General features: G+C 39.8%; 1 protein-coding gene across 2 annotated transcripts; it reads left to right on the top strand.

Moving 5' to 3' along the window:
- Positions 1-841: 841 nt before the first annotated feature.
- pdcd6ip (programmed cell death 6 interacting protein) lies at positions 842-17,329 on the top strand. 2 transcript variants are annotated; one of them, XM_084423976.1, is made up of 18 exons: positions 842-1,165; positions 3,578-3,626; positions 3,718-3,787; positions 5,003-5,130; positions 5,214-5,367; positions 5,445-5,545; positions 7,210-7,326; positions 7,492-7,714; positions 7,871-7,994; positions 9,383-9,560; positions 10,799-10,910; positions 11,205-11,374; positions 11,791-12,039; positions 12,804-12,938; positions 13,022-13,116; positions 13,207-13,327; positions 14,340-14,536; positions 16,436-17,329. In XM_084423976.1, exons 1-18 carry the CDS (start codon positions 960-962, stop codon positions 16,617-16,619), a joined length of 2,613 nt encoding a protein of 870 aa, XP_084280102.1. In that variant the 5' UTR covers positions 842-959; the 3' UTR covers positions 16,620-17,329. The 2 variants fall into 2 exon arrangements, with proteins under 2 accessions (XP_084280102.1, XP_084280101.1); XM_084423975.1 differs by having other exon boundaries at positions 864-1,165; positions 7,195-7,326.
- The last annotated feature ends 425 nt before the right edge of the window (positions 17,330-17,754 follow it).

The raw sequence follows: 17,754 nt of genomic DNA, 5'->3' as shown, positions 1-17,754 counted from the left end.
TGAGAGGGGTAATGATTTTGAAATTTAATAGCTGTTTTATGGGCAAGAAGAAGAAATGAGTGGTAAAAATAATCATTACATAAAGGACATAACATGGTCTCGTAGAAATATGACGTTAAAAATGTAAACATGAATGAGATAACTTTTAAAAAGTTACATTTTTAGACCTGGTCAAAATTGCTGGATAAATCCATTTTGTGTGCAATGTAGAAAATATACTATTTGTCACAAATATGTTTTATAATAAATAAATAAATAATGCTCATCATTTTCGCAATGCTTCTAAATTAGAGGTAACTATGTAATAGGCCATACATATATGACCACATGACTAAATGGATGAGTCATGGGGTAAGATGTGTCAGCGTATACTTACACAATCCCCCCTATAGTTTAAGCCTTGAACCGGTTAATTCCTATATGGATCAAACTGGGAATTTCTCTAAATTGTCAATTGAGACCATTGTCAAATTGCGAGTGAATTTTAAAATAAAAACTATTAAAATTATAAAAAGTGATTCGTAGTTACTTACTGTGAGTGTAAGTCTTGTCAAGCACCTGTTTAAGTTCTGTTAGACCAAAGACTTTGGTAGACCCAGCAAAAACATTTGAATGCATTTTAAAATTTTATGTATTTATTATTTTTTAATGATTTTTTTTTAATGTGCTGCATCTATAGAATTTATCCAATACTAAAATATATTTCCAAATGAGCCACCTGTGCAAGAACATGGAAATAATACTTTTCTTACATGATATGTGGCGACATCAGGAATCAGATTTATGTAACGATTCACCCGCGAGTGGCAGGAACAGCTCTCGAATGCGCATGCGTGACTTTGACAGTACATGTGACGCGATGACGCACTCAAGAGAACCAGGAAGTGCTCTGCCTTTGTTTTTGTCCGTTTGGAGTCTTCTCATTTTCCACTAGAACTGTGTCGTTCCCGCGGGCCTAAATGGCGACTTTTATTTCTGTCCCGTTGAAAAAGTCCTCAGAGGTCGACTTAGTGAAACCGCTGTTGAAATTTGTAACTGCCACGTATCCTGCCGGTGAGGAGCAGGCGGAGTATGTCCGTGCCGTGGATGAGCTCAACAAGCTCCGCAAAAGTGCTCTGGGGAGGCCGCTGGACAAACACGAGAGCTCGCTGGAGATCCTGCTTCGGTGAGAGCCTGTCAAGACAACTTCAGGGTGTTCGTGTCTGCTGCCTATGGCGCAGATTGCTAATTCATCTATGTAATTTGCCGAAGTGCTGATTCTGTTCCTTTAGCTGTGAGTTACATGAAGCTAGCTTTTTATGTCATTTAATAGTTTCGTCAAGAGTTTAGCTAAGTTTAGCTACCGTTGGTGATTTAGCCTGTGCCTCATCTGTTTTTATTGGCTTCATATAAATGTTAAACGTAAACTGGTGTTGTTGGCATGGCATGTTGGTAGTATGTTTAATTGTTTATATAGTCCTCATATGTGTTTATGGTGGTTAGTATGTGGTTTTCGCATTTTTTCGGGGAAGTTGACATACTGTGGTGTGACTTGCTATTCTTTCTAAAGCCCTATTTATACAATACATACTATTATTAATTGAAAGGCTACTAAGAATATTTGTACTTTTAAAATTCATTTGTCACACCCAATGACCATTCAAAATGAACTACTTATCCCAAAAAGGTTATTAAAATTGTGAAAAACATAAAACGGTGACAAATTACAGCATCTAAAAATATACATTTATGCATTAATATAAATTGCACCCCAAAATCTTATAGTTGAATAACATGCGTTGCCTCAACTAGTACCTATGTATCGTACGTCACCGGCTTCCTGGTTCTGCGTGACTCAGGTGTGTCTTTCAGTCTGACCTCGTCAAACTTTCATTGTACATTTAATAATACATAATTCGACGCAAATAACTAGAATAAAGAAGAAACTGCGTTTTGAAGTGTTTGTATTATGTTCTCCTAGTTGTTTAAGCGGTTGAGTCCGTAATCTTCGACCTCGAGACTCCATTACGTCATATTTGAAGTGACTGGGGTGGATACAGGTGTGTTAGTGACGTAAGTTTTATTTTTGGAAGATATGCTTTATCTGTAAACCAGCAGTTGATCAGTGGAGCTTTAGAAGAGTATAGGAAATGGTCGTTTCTCGTTAACTTGTAAAAAACAAACAAATTTGCTGCCTCATGCTTTCATCACATAATTTCTCCCGTTTAAACCCACTTTTTTGGGGGGTAAAAAAATCTGTACTGAAATGTTTAATGCAAATTAATTGGGAAGTTGTCAAAAATAAGTTACTTTGATTTGATTTGAGTTCTCTGAGTACTGTAAGACAAATTTACAATATTTTTAATATGGAGAAAAGTCAGCCAGTCTTACAGTATAGTGTCCTTGTTACAGTGTAATAATACATTTAAGTACTGAGTAATAATAATGAACTACTTGTACTTAGTATAGGGTTAGGTTTAGGAATAGGGGTTGGTTTAGGGTTAGTTGCACGTAATTATGCATAATTTATATTTATTACTACAGTAACTACATGTAACATGTGTAACAAGGACATTGAAAAATAAAGTGTTACCATATATTTGTTTTATTTATTTATTTTTCCCAATGGGACGTTTTCTATATAAATGTAACCTTGCTTTCTGGAATACCCCCCTGATCTTCATATGATATTAAAGGGACAGTTCACCCAAAAATAAAAAAAATCTGTCATTAATTACTCATCCGCATGTCGTTCCAAACCCGTAAGACTTTCGTTCATCTTCAGAACACAAATGAAGATCTTTTTGATGAAATCTGAGCGATTTCTGTCAACCTCATTGGTTCTTACGGAAGCAAGACATTTTTTTTATTATTTAAAGTGAAACTTTATTTCTCCAGTCCGTGGTTACGTTCTGCATGTCATTTGTGGTTTAATGTACCGGCTGGGACGGACTTGCGCCATCTGTTATGTGAATGAGCCGTGTGTTGCTATAGGAATACGTTTTTTGTTTGCTGCTTAGTAGCCGTGCTGAATGATCCGGATGAATGGCCTGCTTTGTAGCTCCTAGTTAGACTGGTGTTTGGTTTGCGTGATGAACACCCTACAAAGGTATTCCTCCATGAGGAGACAGACATGTTATTTTTATAGTGCAGAGAGGCAAGGAATAGCAAATAAATAAAAAAGAGAAATGGAGCGCAGAGATGTGGGGAAACGCTCCGGTTTCCTTCCAGGAAGGAAGTGTTATTGTGATTAAGTGTCACCAGTTTGTTCCGTAACAGACAGTGAGATTAAGTAACTTCAGTTGGTTCTTGTGTTCAGACTGACATGGTCACATGAGAATGCTGTCTTAGCTAAATTATCAGCATCATTATGCACTGTTGAAAATAAAACTGTTGACTATTGCAGTTTTTAAAATGTAATGTTTAAGTCAATATCACTTGTTGTGACTTTGTAATTATTTGTGAAACGTTGTGAAATTGTTTCTACACCAAATTTTTTTCAGTGTGGTTTCAATTCCATCCAAAGAAATTAACGTTTTCCTTCTCCACACTTTCTATTTAAAAAAATGTCTTTTCTCATTGTGTCTCTTCCCTCTAGATATTATGATCAGCTCTGTGCAATCGAACCCAAATTTCCTTTTCCAGAGGTATCATTTATGAATTCACAATCACAGATTACTATAATTGAGCATATTACATAACTAATGTTTATTTTTTTGTTGTTGTTTTTTTTCACAGTTATGTCTGACATTCACGTGGAAAGATGCTTTTGATAAAGGATCACTTTTTGGAGGCTCAGTCAAGCTTGGTGAGTTGTTTTACGTGATTTCAGAAACACCAAATGCATGACAGATGAAAAGAATTTGTACTTTCGAGTGCATGACAAAAGTAGCTTATATGTAAATTCTTTTCAAGACATTTAAGCTATTGGCAGATTCAGATATCACTTATAAGATATTGAATATAGTGTTTAAACAATTATATGTTAGTGGCTTTTTTGGAGTATGCATCAATAAATATATCTGTCATCCATATTCAAGGAAAACGTGACCTATTAGAAAAAGTCAGGCATCTAATCCAGTAAAAAGGAAGGGCAGCACAGCTTGGGATCCCTTATTAACATTAAAAAGCTTATTGATGTTTGCACATAAATAATGCTATCTCAACCACTAACATTGCTTACTCTTACTTCACACACTTTATTTACTTTTGCATATTTTCTTACTACATGTTACCTCTCATTTTTCATATATGAGCCTTTTTTTCTATATAGAGGATCCTTGTTTTATTGTGAAATGCTTAGGGCGAGGCAAGTTTATTTATAATGCAGAATTACACTTATATTTATAGTGCTTTGCTAATGCAATATAATCTAAGCCCATTAACTTAAAAAGCTTAAAGAGGACCTATTATGCCCTTTTACAAAGTCTTGATTTAGTTTTTTGGGTCTACTAAATGCTCTAATGTTCAAAAAACACCTTATTTTTCACATATTCTCCATTGTTGCAGCTCCTCTCTTCCCAGTCTGTCAGTAACGCCACTGTTTAGTTCCTGTCTCTATGAAGCCCCTCCTTCTGAAAAGCACAATGTTCTCTGATTGGTCAGCTGGACCATTGTGTTGCTATTGGTCAATTTCTTCGAGCATGTTTGGGAAATGTCCCGCCCCCTTACCATAACCGGCAGTTTCAACACACAACTAACTTAACCAGGCCCAGCCCCCTTTATTTAGCGCATGCCTTGGGCGGGAATTATTTAAATGAGGAATATTGTGATGTGTTTGTTCCCGGAAGAAAACTCAAGACTACAATGGAGGCGTTTCAGGGAGTTCAGAAACAGTGACACTGATATAGAGAATAACTCCCGCTGGGGTGACTTTGTAACTTTGCACAAACAGTAACATCACGCACTAAAGAAAGTTAAAAATGTGAAAAAGCATAATAGGTCTATTTTAATAAAACAGAATAAAAAGGTTAGCAAAATAACAGCTTTATCCATTGTTTGGTTAATTTTGTTTGTGTTTCAGCATTGGCAAGTGTGGGCTATGAGAAGACGTGCGTGTTGTTTAATGTGGGCGCGCTGGCGAGTCAGATCGCTTCTGAGCAGAATCTCGACAATGACGAGGGACTCAAGACTGCCGCCAAGTTCTACCAGGTTTGAGTTTGACCTTATAACCTCCAACAACAAAGACAATCGAGAGAGAGAAAAATGTAACGAGCACTCACGTCTCTTTCCAGCTGGCCAGTGGTGCATTTGCTCATATAAAGGACACTGTGCTGTCTGCACTGAACCGAGAGCCCACCATGGACATCTCCCCCGAGACGGTGGGCACGCTCAGCCAGATCATGCTCAGTCAGGCACAGGAGGTCTTCGTTCTCAAGGCCACTGCTGGTGTGTCTGTGTTTATACCTGTGCATTTTCTGCTTGTAGTTGACACAATTTTAATTGTTCTCTGTTTCATCTCGCAGATAAAATGAAGGACGCCATCGTCGCTAAACTCGCCAACCAGGCAGCAGATTACTACGGCGACGCATTTAAGCAATGTCAATACAAAGAGAATCTGCCCAAGGTATGTGCAGCTGCCAATACACACATGACAGACACATGAGTGGTTAAGGTGGTCCACTAGGGGTCACTAGAGACAGTTAGTCAAAGATGCATAAAACTGCATGCAGCAATCACTGTCTGTGAGGGTGCTCTCATCAGGATCACTGCATGCAGTATCGTCTGAAATAAATAATACTACATGATAAATATAAGGCTTCAAATAAACCCACAGGGGTTATTTAACTTTTCTTAACAACAATGTATGTTAAAGGAATATTTCACTTAAAAATCTAAAATCTAAATTCTGTCATCATTTACTCTTCAATTGTCAACTTTTACCCTCAAGTTGTTTCAAACCTGTATGAATTTCTTCTGCTGAACTTAAAGGAAGAAAAGTTCAGATCTTGTGTTCAGCAGAAGAAGGAAATTCATACAGGTTTGAAACAACTTGAGGGTGAGTAAATTATGACAACATTTTCATTTTTAAGTGAACTATTCCTTTAAATATTAAAATTAAAAGATAAGAAAGTTTCATGAATTGACAACCCTTTATTTATTGGCATGCAACATATTCAATTCCCTTTCTTAGAGGAGATTAGGAACAGCTTAGAGCTGAACAAATATAGCTATCCTGTATAATAATAATAATAATAATAAAAACTTTATCAACAAAGTAGTTTAATCCAGTGTAAAACAACACTGAATAGTCTTCACTGCATAAATAAAATATAGATTAATCCTATTAAATCTACTAAACAGATTCATTTTCTCATTGTCTTTTGTTGTTTGACGAACATTAAGGAACACAGAGAGCAGGGGGAATATTAGGCTGCTGTCACTTTAAGACCGAATGCACAGATCCAACATACTGTTACACATGCGATTTATTTCCCAACTGTTTAAGTTCACTGAAAACATGACTGACTGTGTTTACGTGAATACTCACCAAATCGGGCATTTTGGCATGTTGTTTTTAACCCCTAAGCTCAAAGTTGACTTGTCCGTGTTCCACTTCGTCTCGGAGCGCGCGCACAGAAAGCCGCTTGGGGAACAGTATCTCTTCGCGGCTTAATGGCGTTTTTAAAACTCTTTATTATCGAGCACGTCTTGCAGTTTAGCAACAGTAGATTGACAATCCTTGATTTAGCTTATTTGGACATTAAGTGTGGGCTTTTAAGGAGGAACGAATGTCGAATGTCAGATGAGACCGGTGAATGTAAAGCAATTTTTAGCTGTGCATAGAAATATTCTCACGAGTTTTGCGTCATCTGATTTTATGGAGACCACCGATCAAATTCTATAAAAGGGTTATCGGCCGATAACGATTGGCGCCCGATCAGTCGGAGCACCCTTAACTGTCAGTATGCCTGCGTCTATAGATTTGAGTTACCTTAATTCCCGTTTGACTGCTAGTCACCCCCGCATACACAGACACACACTCCCAAAGCCACCAGCCTTTGTTTCTTCTCCTACTGATCTGTGAGTGAACGCTGCATGAGCGTTGTGTGAGGATTTGGTTGGGGTTTGCTGAAGGATGCGTGCTGATTTGCTGTTCTGTTTTCTCTTCCTGCGCCCTGTGCTGTGTGTCTGTGCTCGTTTGTGGTTGCTCGTGGTGTTGGTTTGTGGTTGCTGTGGCGTTTGTGATTGCTGTGGTTGCCTTTCCCTGGTCAGTATTTTTATTTCCAGGAAGTGCTTCCAGTCCTCGCCGCCAAGCACTGCATGATGCAGGCGACCGCCGAGCTGCACCAGTCAGCCTTGGCCAATCAGAAGAAAAAATTCGGAGAGGAGATTGCTCGGCTGCAGGTGTGTTAGTCTGTGTGCGACAGGCTGTTTGGTTGATTTATTCCGTTTTGAGATTATTTTTTAAATTGAAATAATGTTGATTGCCGTGAATATAGCCATCGCTGCTGATATGAGCTTCATTAATTGGATGTTGATGTTGAGGTTTCTCGTGCGTGTCTCTTGCAGCACGCCACGGAGCTGGTGAAGACTGCGGCTTCCAGGTACGACGAGTATGTTAACGTAAAGGATCTGTCAGATAAGATCAGTCGTGCGCTCACGGCTGCAAAGAAGGACAACGACTTCATTTACCATGACCGAGTGCCGGAGGTCAAAGACCTGGAGCACATTGGCAAAGCATCTCTGGTCAAAGCAACTGCAGTGCAGATTCCACTCAGCCAGAAGTTCACAGGTCAGAGAACGATGCACACATGACATTCAGTTGACCTTCAACTCTTTGTTTTGATTTATTTTGGGTGGGGTGGGGGGGGGGGGGGGGGGGGGATTATTTCCCCCTTTCTTATGTGGAAAAATCCAATGAAATGCAAATACTGCAATTTTTGTTTAGATCTGTTTGAGAAGATGGTGCCGATGGCAGTTCAGCAGTCAGTGAGTGCAGCCAATTCCAGGAAGGCTGACACCGTCAACAGACTGATTGGCAGCATGAGAGAAGCAACAAATCTGTGCAATGGGTCAGTGTTTGTGCATTTACTTGCTCTTACATGAGTCAATTTAAACTCCATTAAAAGTCCATTAACATGTAGATTGAGAACTACTCAGGGATGCAAGCTTTTATACACCTTAAATATATATAAGAGGTAATTTGTGGCATTTGTGTGATAGGTTGGTTTTAAGTGGGGGGGGACGGGGGGTTGTCATGCAGTTTTCTGGCAAAATAAAAGTTCTTTGTTTAAAGTTTAACTGCAAACTAATTAAAGGGGTCTTGACATGGATTTTATAATGATTGTAATGTTCCTTGATGTTCACGTACAATGTAAATCAAGTTTTTTGCACGCAAAAAACATATGCGGAAAAACTATTATTTTCAACCTTCATTCAAAAATTATCCATTTTTAAGGCTAATTAATTTAGCCTTATTGCATAGGATTTGCTAACATTGCATAGGAAACAGATTTCATGTTTTGAAAACATCCATGTAAAAATAATACTTTATTTTTGATTATTATTTAGTAATATCGAATGGGTTCCATAAAAACAACAGTGTGAATGTGGCCTGAGACAAGTGCATTAGAGAGGTTTTTTATTCTGTTAAAACTGTAAATAGTCAAGGGTGAGTTCTCTATATCCCCATGCTGAAATCGACTGTAAATCCTCATTTTTAAGCTGATATTTTAAAGGTCGCCTTCCTGCATCTTTGGCCTCGTTTACACTGCAGGTCTTGATGCCCTATTCTGATTTGTTACCTTTATCCGTTTACACGTTCTTTCAACTGTGACCTATATCTGATTCATGTGTTTACACTTGCCATACTATCTGAAACATCGCGCATGCTTAAAGGGTTAAATGTTCTTGCACAGATGGGCTGACGCGAAATGTGCTTGATGCTAGCTCTGCGATATATGCGAAGTTCACCAAACATCACTTTTTCTCACATTTTCTCTCGTCATTAAACCGTGGAGACGTTGCCTAATGCCTCAGAAAATCCGATCTGCCTGTTTACATGACAGTCGCATTGGCACATATCCGATATATTTCCACATATGAATGAGGCCTGAAACCGATCTCGAAATATCCGAATGCATGCGTTTTTTTTCCTGTTTACACTGTCATAGAACACATCCGATCTGTGTCACATATGAGCAAAAAATCGGAATTGGGTCACATTTCACTGACAGTGTAAACGAGGCCTTTGTCACCTTTTCACCCAAGATGAATGGGTCCTTCATGCATCCCCGACTCGTACTCCTCTGTTTTTTAAGGCACTATTCACTAATGAAATAATGCACATAATGCCGTAAATGTTTATCACATTAATCATTTTTATACACATTTAGACAGTGTTGTGGGTGGATTATTAAGGGTTTTAGAAGTGATTGATTGGTTGTTGTTGATCGGTTAGGGTGTTGGCGTCTTTGAATCTGCCGGCTGCACTAGAAGATCTGTCGGGAGACGCCGTCCCTCAGTCCATCCTGGAGAAGAGTCGTGCTGTTATTCAGCAAGGAGGCCTGCAGAGCATCGAACAGCTGATCCGAGATCTCCCTGAACTTCTGCAGAGGAACCGTGAGATCCTGGATGAGGTGATGCACACATTCACCATTTGTTTCATGCCCTTTTATACGTTTTTTTTACGATCCTAGAGACTTGAGACCCACTAGTAAAATGCTTCTGTTTTTGCATTTTCTTTTAAAAATATATGTTATTTAATACCTATTAAAGGACAATTCCGGTATTTAACACTGAGTCTATTTTGTAGTTTGTTTTGGATGAACAAGAGTGGTGGACAAAGAAATTTTGACAATGGTTCCTGTCGCGACTTTTTGACTATTTTAGAATTGCCCATGACCACTTTAGAATGGGAGTCTATGGCCATGCACAAACATGTCCTTAAAACAACCCTTAACGTTCGTTTTCAAAACTGTGCAACTCACCGAGTGGTTAGTGGTGTTCGTTGATGTTCCAAAACAAGTAGCGTAGCGAAATACAGTTTCTGTCGTGTTTTATTTGGCATTTTGTCAAATCCATTGATTTCCGTTGGAGGACTCATTGCTCGTTGATATTACTGCGCTACCGGAAATGGAAAGGATGCTGTTTACATTTGATTGTAGTCTTTTAGGTCTTTTCGCTCTCAGAAGGCTAGCGTGAGCAGAGCAACGGAAGTTGCGGAAGAGCGGACGTTTATACGCGGTTGTGAGGTATCTGAAAAAATAGTTCCACTATAGAAAAATAAACGGATTGAAATCATACATTGCGCCGATATATTTGTTTTTAATCATCAACGAACACCACTAACCACTCGGTGAGTTGCACAGTTTTGAAAACGAACGTTAAGGGTTGTTTTAAGGACATGTTTGTGCATGGCCATTGACTCCCATTCTAAAGTGGTCATGGGCAATTCTAAAATGGTCAAAAAGTCGCGACAGGAACCATTGTCAAAATTTCTTTGTCCACCACTCTTGTTCATCCAAAACAAACTACAAAATAGACTCAAAGTGTTAAATACCGGAATTGTCCTTTAACATTTTCAGTATAGCAATTTGAGTGAAAATTACTAAAGAGAATCTTGTGCTTCGGTGAAAGCAAAAACCACTGACCATCTGTACAAAAGAGTTCACATGATCAGTGTCACAAATTTGTCTACATTTGTCAAGTGACCTGCAAATATCACAGAATAATTTCTTTTTCATTTGTCAAAATCCTAAAATTATATATTTACAAAAGTGGTCTTAGACTCTTGTATGTGTATGTATGACATCATCTGACTGTATGTACTTGCAATTTGTTTCATGAACAAAAATATTGTGTGTTGGTGTTACAGTCCTTGAAGATATTAGATGATGAGGAAACGACAGACAATGAACTCAGAGCCAAATTCAATCAGCGCTGGAACAGAACTCCCTCTGGAGATCTGTATAAATCACTCAGAGCAGGTACATGCGCTTCCACCGCGTTTATGCATTTAGCAGATGCTTTTAACAAATGAGTCTTACAGTGCATTCGAGGTAAACAAGGTAACATTATCAGTTTGTATGTTTCCTGCTCATGACTTTGGTGTTGCTAGTGTCATCATGCTCTACCAGTTGAGCTACAGGAACCCCTTGCTTTGCTCATGATGGTTTTCTCTCTCTCTCTCTCTCTCTCTCTCTCTCTCTCTCTCTCTCTCTCTCTCTCTCTCTCTCTCTCTCTCTCTCTCTCTCTCTCTCTCTCTCTCTCTCTCTCTGCAGAGGGGAATAATTTTTGCAATATACTGGACAAGGCAGTGCAGGCTGATCAGGTGGTGAAAGGGCGTTACAATGAACATTGTGGGATGATTGCTTTGCTCTGCAAGCCAGAGAATGAGATCAGTGCCGCCATACCGTCTGCCAACCCTGCCAAGACTCTGCAGGGCAGTGAGGTGAGCTCAGTGCCATTATCATCAACTAAAACTAATAAAAAAACGTAGTAGTTATGACTAAGTAACTAACAAAATAGTTGATGAAAGCTTAAAGTTAGAAAATTAAATGAAAATTGTAAATGTTGCCTTAGGAACTAACTGAATTTAAGTTAAGGTACTATACTATACTATAGGTTAAGGTATGTATGTATGTATATATATCACTATATTCGATAACAGCACAGAGAAACTTTAAAGAGCTTGAGCATTTGAAGCGGCATACAACAAAACTACAGCGCACTTCATCCACTGGTGTGGACACCAATGTAGTTATGGCTATAGTTATCTGTATGGTTGGCGTTCCTGGTGTGAACGGGCCTTAACCCAGACCAAACTCAAATGCTATCCTTCAGTCCAGGCTTGTGTCTTCTGTGCAGGTGGTGAACGTGCTGAGGGCACAGCTGGCACAGCTGGATGAGGTGAAGAGGGAACGGGAAGTTCTGGAGGGAGAGGTGAAGGCGGTGACCTTTGACCTGACAACAAAGTTCCTTACCGCACTCGCTCAAGATGGTGCCATTAACGAGGAGGCCATGACCACCAGTGAGCTGGACACTCGCTACGGCTCTCACACACAACATGTTCAGCAGAATTTACGCAGACAGGAGGAACTGCTGTCACAGATACAGGTGCACTCATACACTCACACACTCACATGTGACAAATCAGACCAGCAAAGGCTCTGTTATGAGTGTACCATTCACTCCTGGTACAGTCTGGTACATCAAGGACAATAATGATTGAATATGACTCTGAATCATTCAACTTAAAGTGCCCCTTTTATGCTTTTTCAGATATTCCCTTTCATTTAGTGTGTAATATTTCTGTTTGTGAATGTGAAAGGCTTGCGAAGTTTAAAAAAAATCAAAGTACATGACAAATTTAGTTATAGTCTGCCAAAAGAAAGAACCAGTTCTGAATGGCCTAAAACTAATTGTAATTAATTCCAGCTTATGGTCTTCAATGGCTGCCTGTGAGTAACGTCGTCTTTGACCCGCCCTTATACACTGTAGTTGTAACAGGCCTGGAAGAGCTTGGTTCGTTTGTGATGTTGAGAAAACACTGTTTTCTGCACTCACTGAGAATCCACTTTCAGAGGATGCGGACATGTGCTCGAATTTATACAGTAAAACCAACGTTCGTATCACTGTGTTTACAAGCACTGAGGAAGTGTCTGACCAATCATAGCTGATTAGGCTCTCATCAAGAGGTGATGATGCAATGTATATTATGAGAAAATAGTTTTTGTCCGTGGATGCATGTAAACGTATTGTAGGAGACTCCAAAACAAAGCATAATAGGTGCACTTTAAATGAACATTTAATGTAATAGTTGCTGCAACTATGGTGAGTTATTTTTTTTCATTTTAAAATTGCGTCCCTGCTCGTCTCAGGTGTCTCACCAGGAGTTTTCAGCACTGAAGCAATCCAACTCTGAGGCTAACAGCAGAGAGGAGGTGTTAAAGAAGCTTGCTGCGGCCCATGATAGCTACATCGAGATCAGCTCCAATATCAGAGAGGGCACTAAAGTAACTATCGCATACTCTAATATTAGTTCTGTACACATGCACAATCTGTACGATGTCACTCAGCTGTCTCTGTCTTCTTTCAGTTCTACAATGATCTGACAGAAATCCTGCTGAAGTTTCAAAATAAGTGCAGCGACATTGTCTTCGCTCGCAAAACTGAGAGGGATGAGCTGCTTAAGTATGTCACACTAACACATCAATCAAGGCCTTTTTTTCTCAGTGAAGGACTGTGATTGGCTCATACTCTATGACTGTGTTTGATTGACAGGGAGCTGCAGCAGAGCATCGCTCGTGAGCCGAGCGCTCCTTCATTCAACGTCCCATCATACCAGTCCAACACCCCCGCTCCTGCCCCTGGAGGCCCAACCCCTGCGCCCAGGACCGTGTTTGTGAGTTCACAGACTCATGAGTTTTAAAGCCCAAAGTATAGAGGCGAATTTCGTACATTTTTTTAACTCTGTGCCATTTTGTACAAAATAAAAGTTTTTCAAAACAAAATTCCTGGTGAAAAATTAAAGTAGACTAGTGTGATCAACAGTGCCAATTTTCTTCAGATTTTCTTTAATATTTCCAAAATTATTCAAAAATAATGTGTGTTTTTTTTACTCAAAAAATGAGATGCCTACTCTCAAATAAATGAGGCCTACGATTAAACAGATGCAAATAGAAATATAAAACCAGTCCTAATTGAAAGAGAACAAGTTGACAAAAAGATTGAATCCAATATTTGGTGATAATATAGCATAACAAGGGATTTATGAGCTATTTTTTTGTAGGCCAGACATTTTTGACCGGGAACACCACAGGAGTGACAATGTGCCATTTTGTACAAAATAAAAGTTTTTCAAAACAAAATTCCTGGTGAAAAATTAAAGTAGACTAGTGTGATCAACAGTGCCAATTTTCTTCAGATTTTATTTAATATTTCCAAAATTATTCAAAAATAATGTTTTTTTTTACTCAATTTATCCCTACTGTCAAATAAATGAGGCCTACGATTAATCAGATGCAAATAGAAATATAAAACCAGTCCTAATTGAAAGAGAACAAGTTGACAAAAAGATTGAATCCAATATTGGGTGAAAATATAGTATAATGAGAGATTTATAAGCTATTTTTTTTTTTATTGTCCGGTCATTTTTGACTGGGAACACCACACAAGGGTTAAACAAGTACAAAGACATTTTTATCTCTCATAACTTTTAAGAGAGAAAAATCACAGACACTAGACAAGGATGAATCTTTCTAGCGCACATGTTGAGAGCCTGTGTTTGCGCATGCTGTAAAATGGATTATACTTTGAAAGGCTGTGCGTGTGCGTTTGACTGGATCCGCACGCATATAAAAATGAAACATACTTTAGGCTTAAAGATTAAGTTGTTGTTTGTATTTCTGTCCCAGAACCCGCAGCAGCCTCAGGCTAAGCCGCCGCCCCCAGCAAGACCACCGCCCCCTAGCATCACTCCTCAGGCCGCTAATACTTCAGCTCCTGTCAGTTCTCCGATGGGTCCCGGCAGCACTAATCCTCCACCTGTTGCTCCCACTGGACCCTCACAGGCTCAAGGACCACCCTACCCCAGTTATCAAGGCTACCCAGGGTAAATAAAGGCATTCTCAAGTACATGTGTGTGACAGAAACCTAGTGACCTGCCCATAGACACGCTTCCCAGTGCCAAAAGCTAGACAGCTCTATTCTGATTCTGAAGGATCTTATTCGGGACAGAAACTAAGGCTGTATTAGCCTGGTTAAAACCAGACCATTCTCAGTAGTAACTGAGTTATGGTCTGGCAAAGCTTCATTAATAACTCATTACCAAAGGGGCGTCACCAACGGACGTCGCTTAAATGCCTCTGGGCGCAATTGGATAGACCTAAAATCAATCAGAGCGATCGTCATCGTGTAAAGCCATATGCTGCGTCCCAATTCGCCGAAGTTACACTACGCCATAAAAGTATGTACTCTTTTTGTGAAGAAAAGGTGTAGCAAAAAAGTAGGCAAGCTTTGGGACATACTACTTCGTCATCTTTATCGGACGGATCTGTCGCGTGCGTCCTGTCACGTAAACTGCCCTGTCAATCATCTTGTCACAGTTAAAATCCTCTATTAAATCTAATTTAATTTCCTACCGTTTCGGAGAGAAATGTAGTAGCACGTTCATCTGCCAGCGGGTCTTTCATGGAGACTGTCCTCATGTATTTGCAATTTGAATATAATAATGCATTTAAAAGTTGGTGCGCTTCACCAACGGACGTCGCTCAAATGCCTCTGGGCGCAATTGGATAGACCTAAAACCAATCAGAGCGATCGTCATCGTGTAAAGCCCGCCCCAACGTTTCTGATTGGTGCCGCGATTTCGACGGATTAGAAATGGGCTTGAATGAGCTCTTTGCCAGACTACTTGCAGAGCAAATCTAAATTTGTTCCCAAACTAAGGCTGTATCTGAATAAGCACACTTCTCTACTGCAGTAGCGACCTTTGCTATGTTTCACTTCAAAACAGAAGGGGCCTCCACTTGATCCCAAAATATTTGATTGTCTTTCTCAAACTTTTACATTTACATTTAATCATTTAGCAGACGCTTTTATCCAAAGTGACTTAAAAATGAGGAGAGCAATAGAAGCAGTTAAACTAACAATAGGACAACAATATGCAAGTGCTGTGACCCTTCCCAGTTTAGTCTAACGCAGTTTACGTAAAAATGTTTTATTTTTATTAAAGATATAGAAGAGAAAAGAAAGTGTTAGTGTTCTTTTACATTTTACGTTCTGAAATTTGCATTTGTGCATTTCTCCATTTCATCAGCACTAGCATACACCAAACTTAAGTTTTATTCCTGTCTATATTCTGAGGGTTTTTGCCAGAGGGGTTTGTTCATCTATTTATATGGCTGTTGACAGTATGCAAATGTATCATTTGCATATTCAAACATTCAAATATTGCATATTTCAGAAAACGTAATACAAATAGATGTCTTAAAGGACAAGTTCGGTATTTTACACTTAAAGCCCTGTATTACAGATCGTTTCTGATGAAATAGAACGGTTAAAGGGATATTAAAGGCAGTCATATAATGCAGGTCTATGGTCACTGTCTCAAAGAGCATGCACAAGTCCAAATTAAAACAATTCCCCACCATCGAAATTAAACAATTCCCCATCGTAAGTACACTTTGATGGCCTAAGACACGAAACGAGCGGTTTGTGTGAGAAAACGAACCGTATTTATATAGTTTTTGCCTCTTGAACAAAGCCGCGTCCAACTGATCTGACGGCGCGGGCGGGTATAGATATACACTGATGTCGCCTTGGCTAATGAACTGCAATAGCGAAGGCGACATCTAGTGTTTCTATATCTATATCCGCCCGCGTGCGGGTATAGAAACACTAGCACTAGATGTCGCCTCTATTTCATCAGAAACGATCTGTAAACAGGGCTCATATGTGCAGATATTAGAGAGGCTTGAAACATAATGTTGTTATTTTCCCTCTCTTTCAGGTATTACCAGATGCCAATGGCCTATAACCCCTATGCATACGGGCAGTTTAACATGCCTAACATGCCCTACATGCCCTATCAAGCCCAGGGGCAGGCTGGGTACCCCGGAGCCCCTCCTACACAGCAGCCCTACCCTTTCCCTCAACAACCCCCACAGCAACAGCCCTATTACCCCCAACAGTAGAGCGCTTTAACCCCACTACTACAGCCACACTCACACTCTCTCACTGCTCCTAACTATTAACACTCCTGCACTCACACGCGCTCTGCTCTTAACATCTGGCATGATCTGGGCGGGGCTTAGAACACAGGCCCCGCCCCCTTCTCTGTGGGTGGACTTTCAAGGCCAGGGCTGTGCTGGTCGAGGGAAGATCTGATCTCTCTATCTCTAGCCCTCTCTCTCTCTCTATCTCTATCTCTAGCCCTAGCCCTCTCTCTCTCTCTCTCTCTCTCTCTCTCTCTATCTCTCTAGCCCTCTCTCTCTCTCTCTCTCTCTCTCTCTCTATCGCTATCTCTAGCCCTCTCTCTCTCTCTCTCTCTCTCTCTCTATCTCTCTAGCCCTCTCTCTCTCTCTCTCTCTCTCTAGCCCTCTTGCCCAAAGTGAAGCTGCTGGCTGCCTGCCACTGCTAATATCTTATTTTTGTAATGAATACTGACATATAATCTAATGCAAGAGCTGTTGATTTCTTTCCTTGTTGATGATGATGATCATTTAATTGCTGGGAGAAAGACGTGGTCTTACTGTAACCCTTATTATACCTCCTTCTGTTCAGTCTACAATCATCGCTTGGGGGAAAAGAACAGTTATACAGGCTAGAGAATGGATTTGTCACTAAAAATAATTCGTTTTTGTGTTTCTATTGTTTTCATGTGATTAAAATCGATGATATTAAAGGCTGTCTTTTTATTTCCTCTCTGTGCGTGGTAGTCTAAAGCGGTGGGCGTGCTTCTGGTCATTGTCAGCATTGTTCTGTGATCATCCAGTGCCAGATCCAGCAGCTGAGCAGACTGAGTTCAGATTAACAGGGTTACGAGTCTGAGCGTCAAGTGTGTTTGTTCGATTATTATTCCCATGCTATTTTTGTCTTGAAAGAGCCTGAACCAACGGTCTCCATGGATACGGAGGGAAGAGGATGGTTTTAGGGCGGTTGTAGACCGATGAATGTTTCTCGAGGAATCAGTGTTTTGATTACATAAGGATGTTTTCCTTCGCTCATAGCTCAAACTAATAGCGCTTGAGCTGTGCATTGTTGTTTTTACAGTCATGTCTTCAACACTGCATTCTAGGGCGATGAGTAACTTCAGTGTGTTGTGTAAGA

Source organism: Rutilus rutilus (assembly GCF_951802725.1).
Source record: "Rutilus rutilus genome assembly, chromosome: 11".
Classification (NCBI taxonomy): Eukaryota; Metazoa; Chordata; class Actinopteri; order Cypriniformes; family Leuciscidae; genus Rutilus; species Rutilus rutilus.
The sequence above is the reverse complement of the archived record's forward strand: the minus strand, read 5'-3'. Positions and strand labels throughout refer to the sequence as shown.

What these genes read in the sequence shown, in the direction of transcription:
- pdcd6ip (XM_084423975.1), top strand. Translation starts at nt 960, where the DNA reads ATGGCGACTTTTATTTCTGTCCCGTTGAAAAAGTCCTCAGAGGTCGAC. An exon ending in TCGCTGGAGATCCTGCTTCG is followed by an intron (nt 1,166 to 3,577) that starts GTGAGAGCCTGT and finishes TCTTCCCTCTAG; the next exon opens with ATATTATGATCAGCTCTGTG. An exon ending in TGGAGGCTCAGTCAAGCTTG is followed by an intron (nt 3,788 to 5,002) that starts GTGAGTTGTTTT and finishes TTTGTGTTTCAG; the next exon opens with CATTGGCAAGTGTGGGCTAT.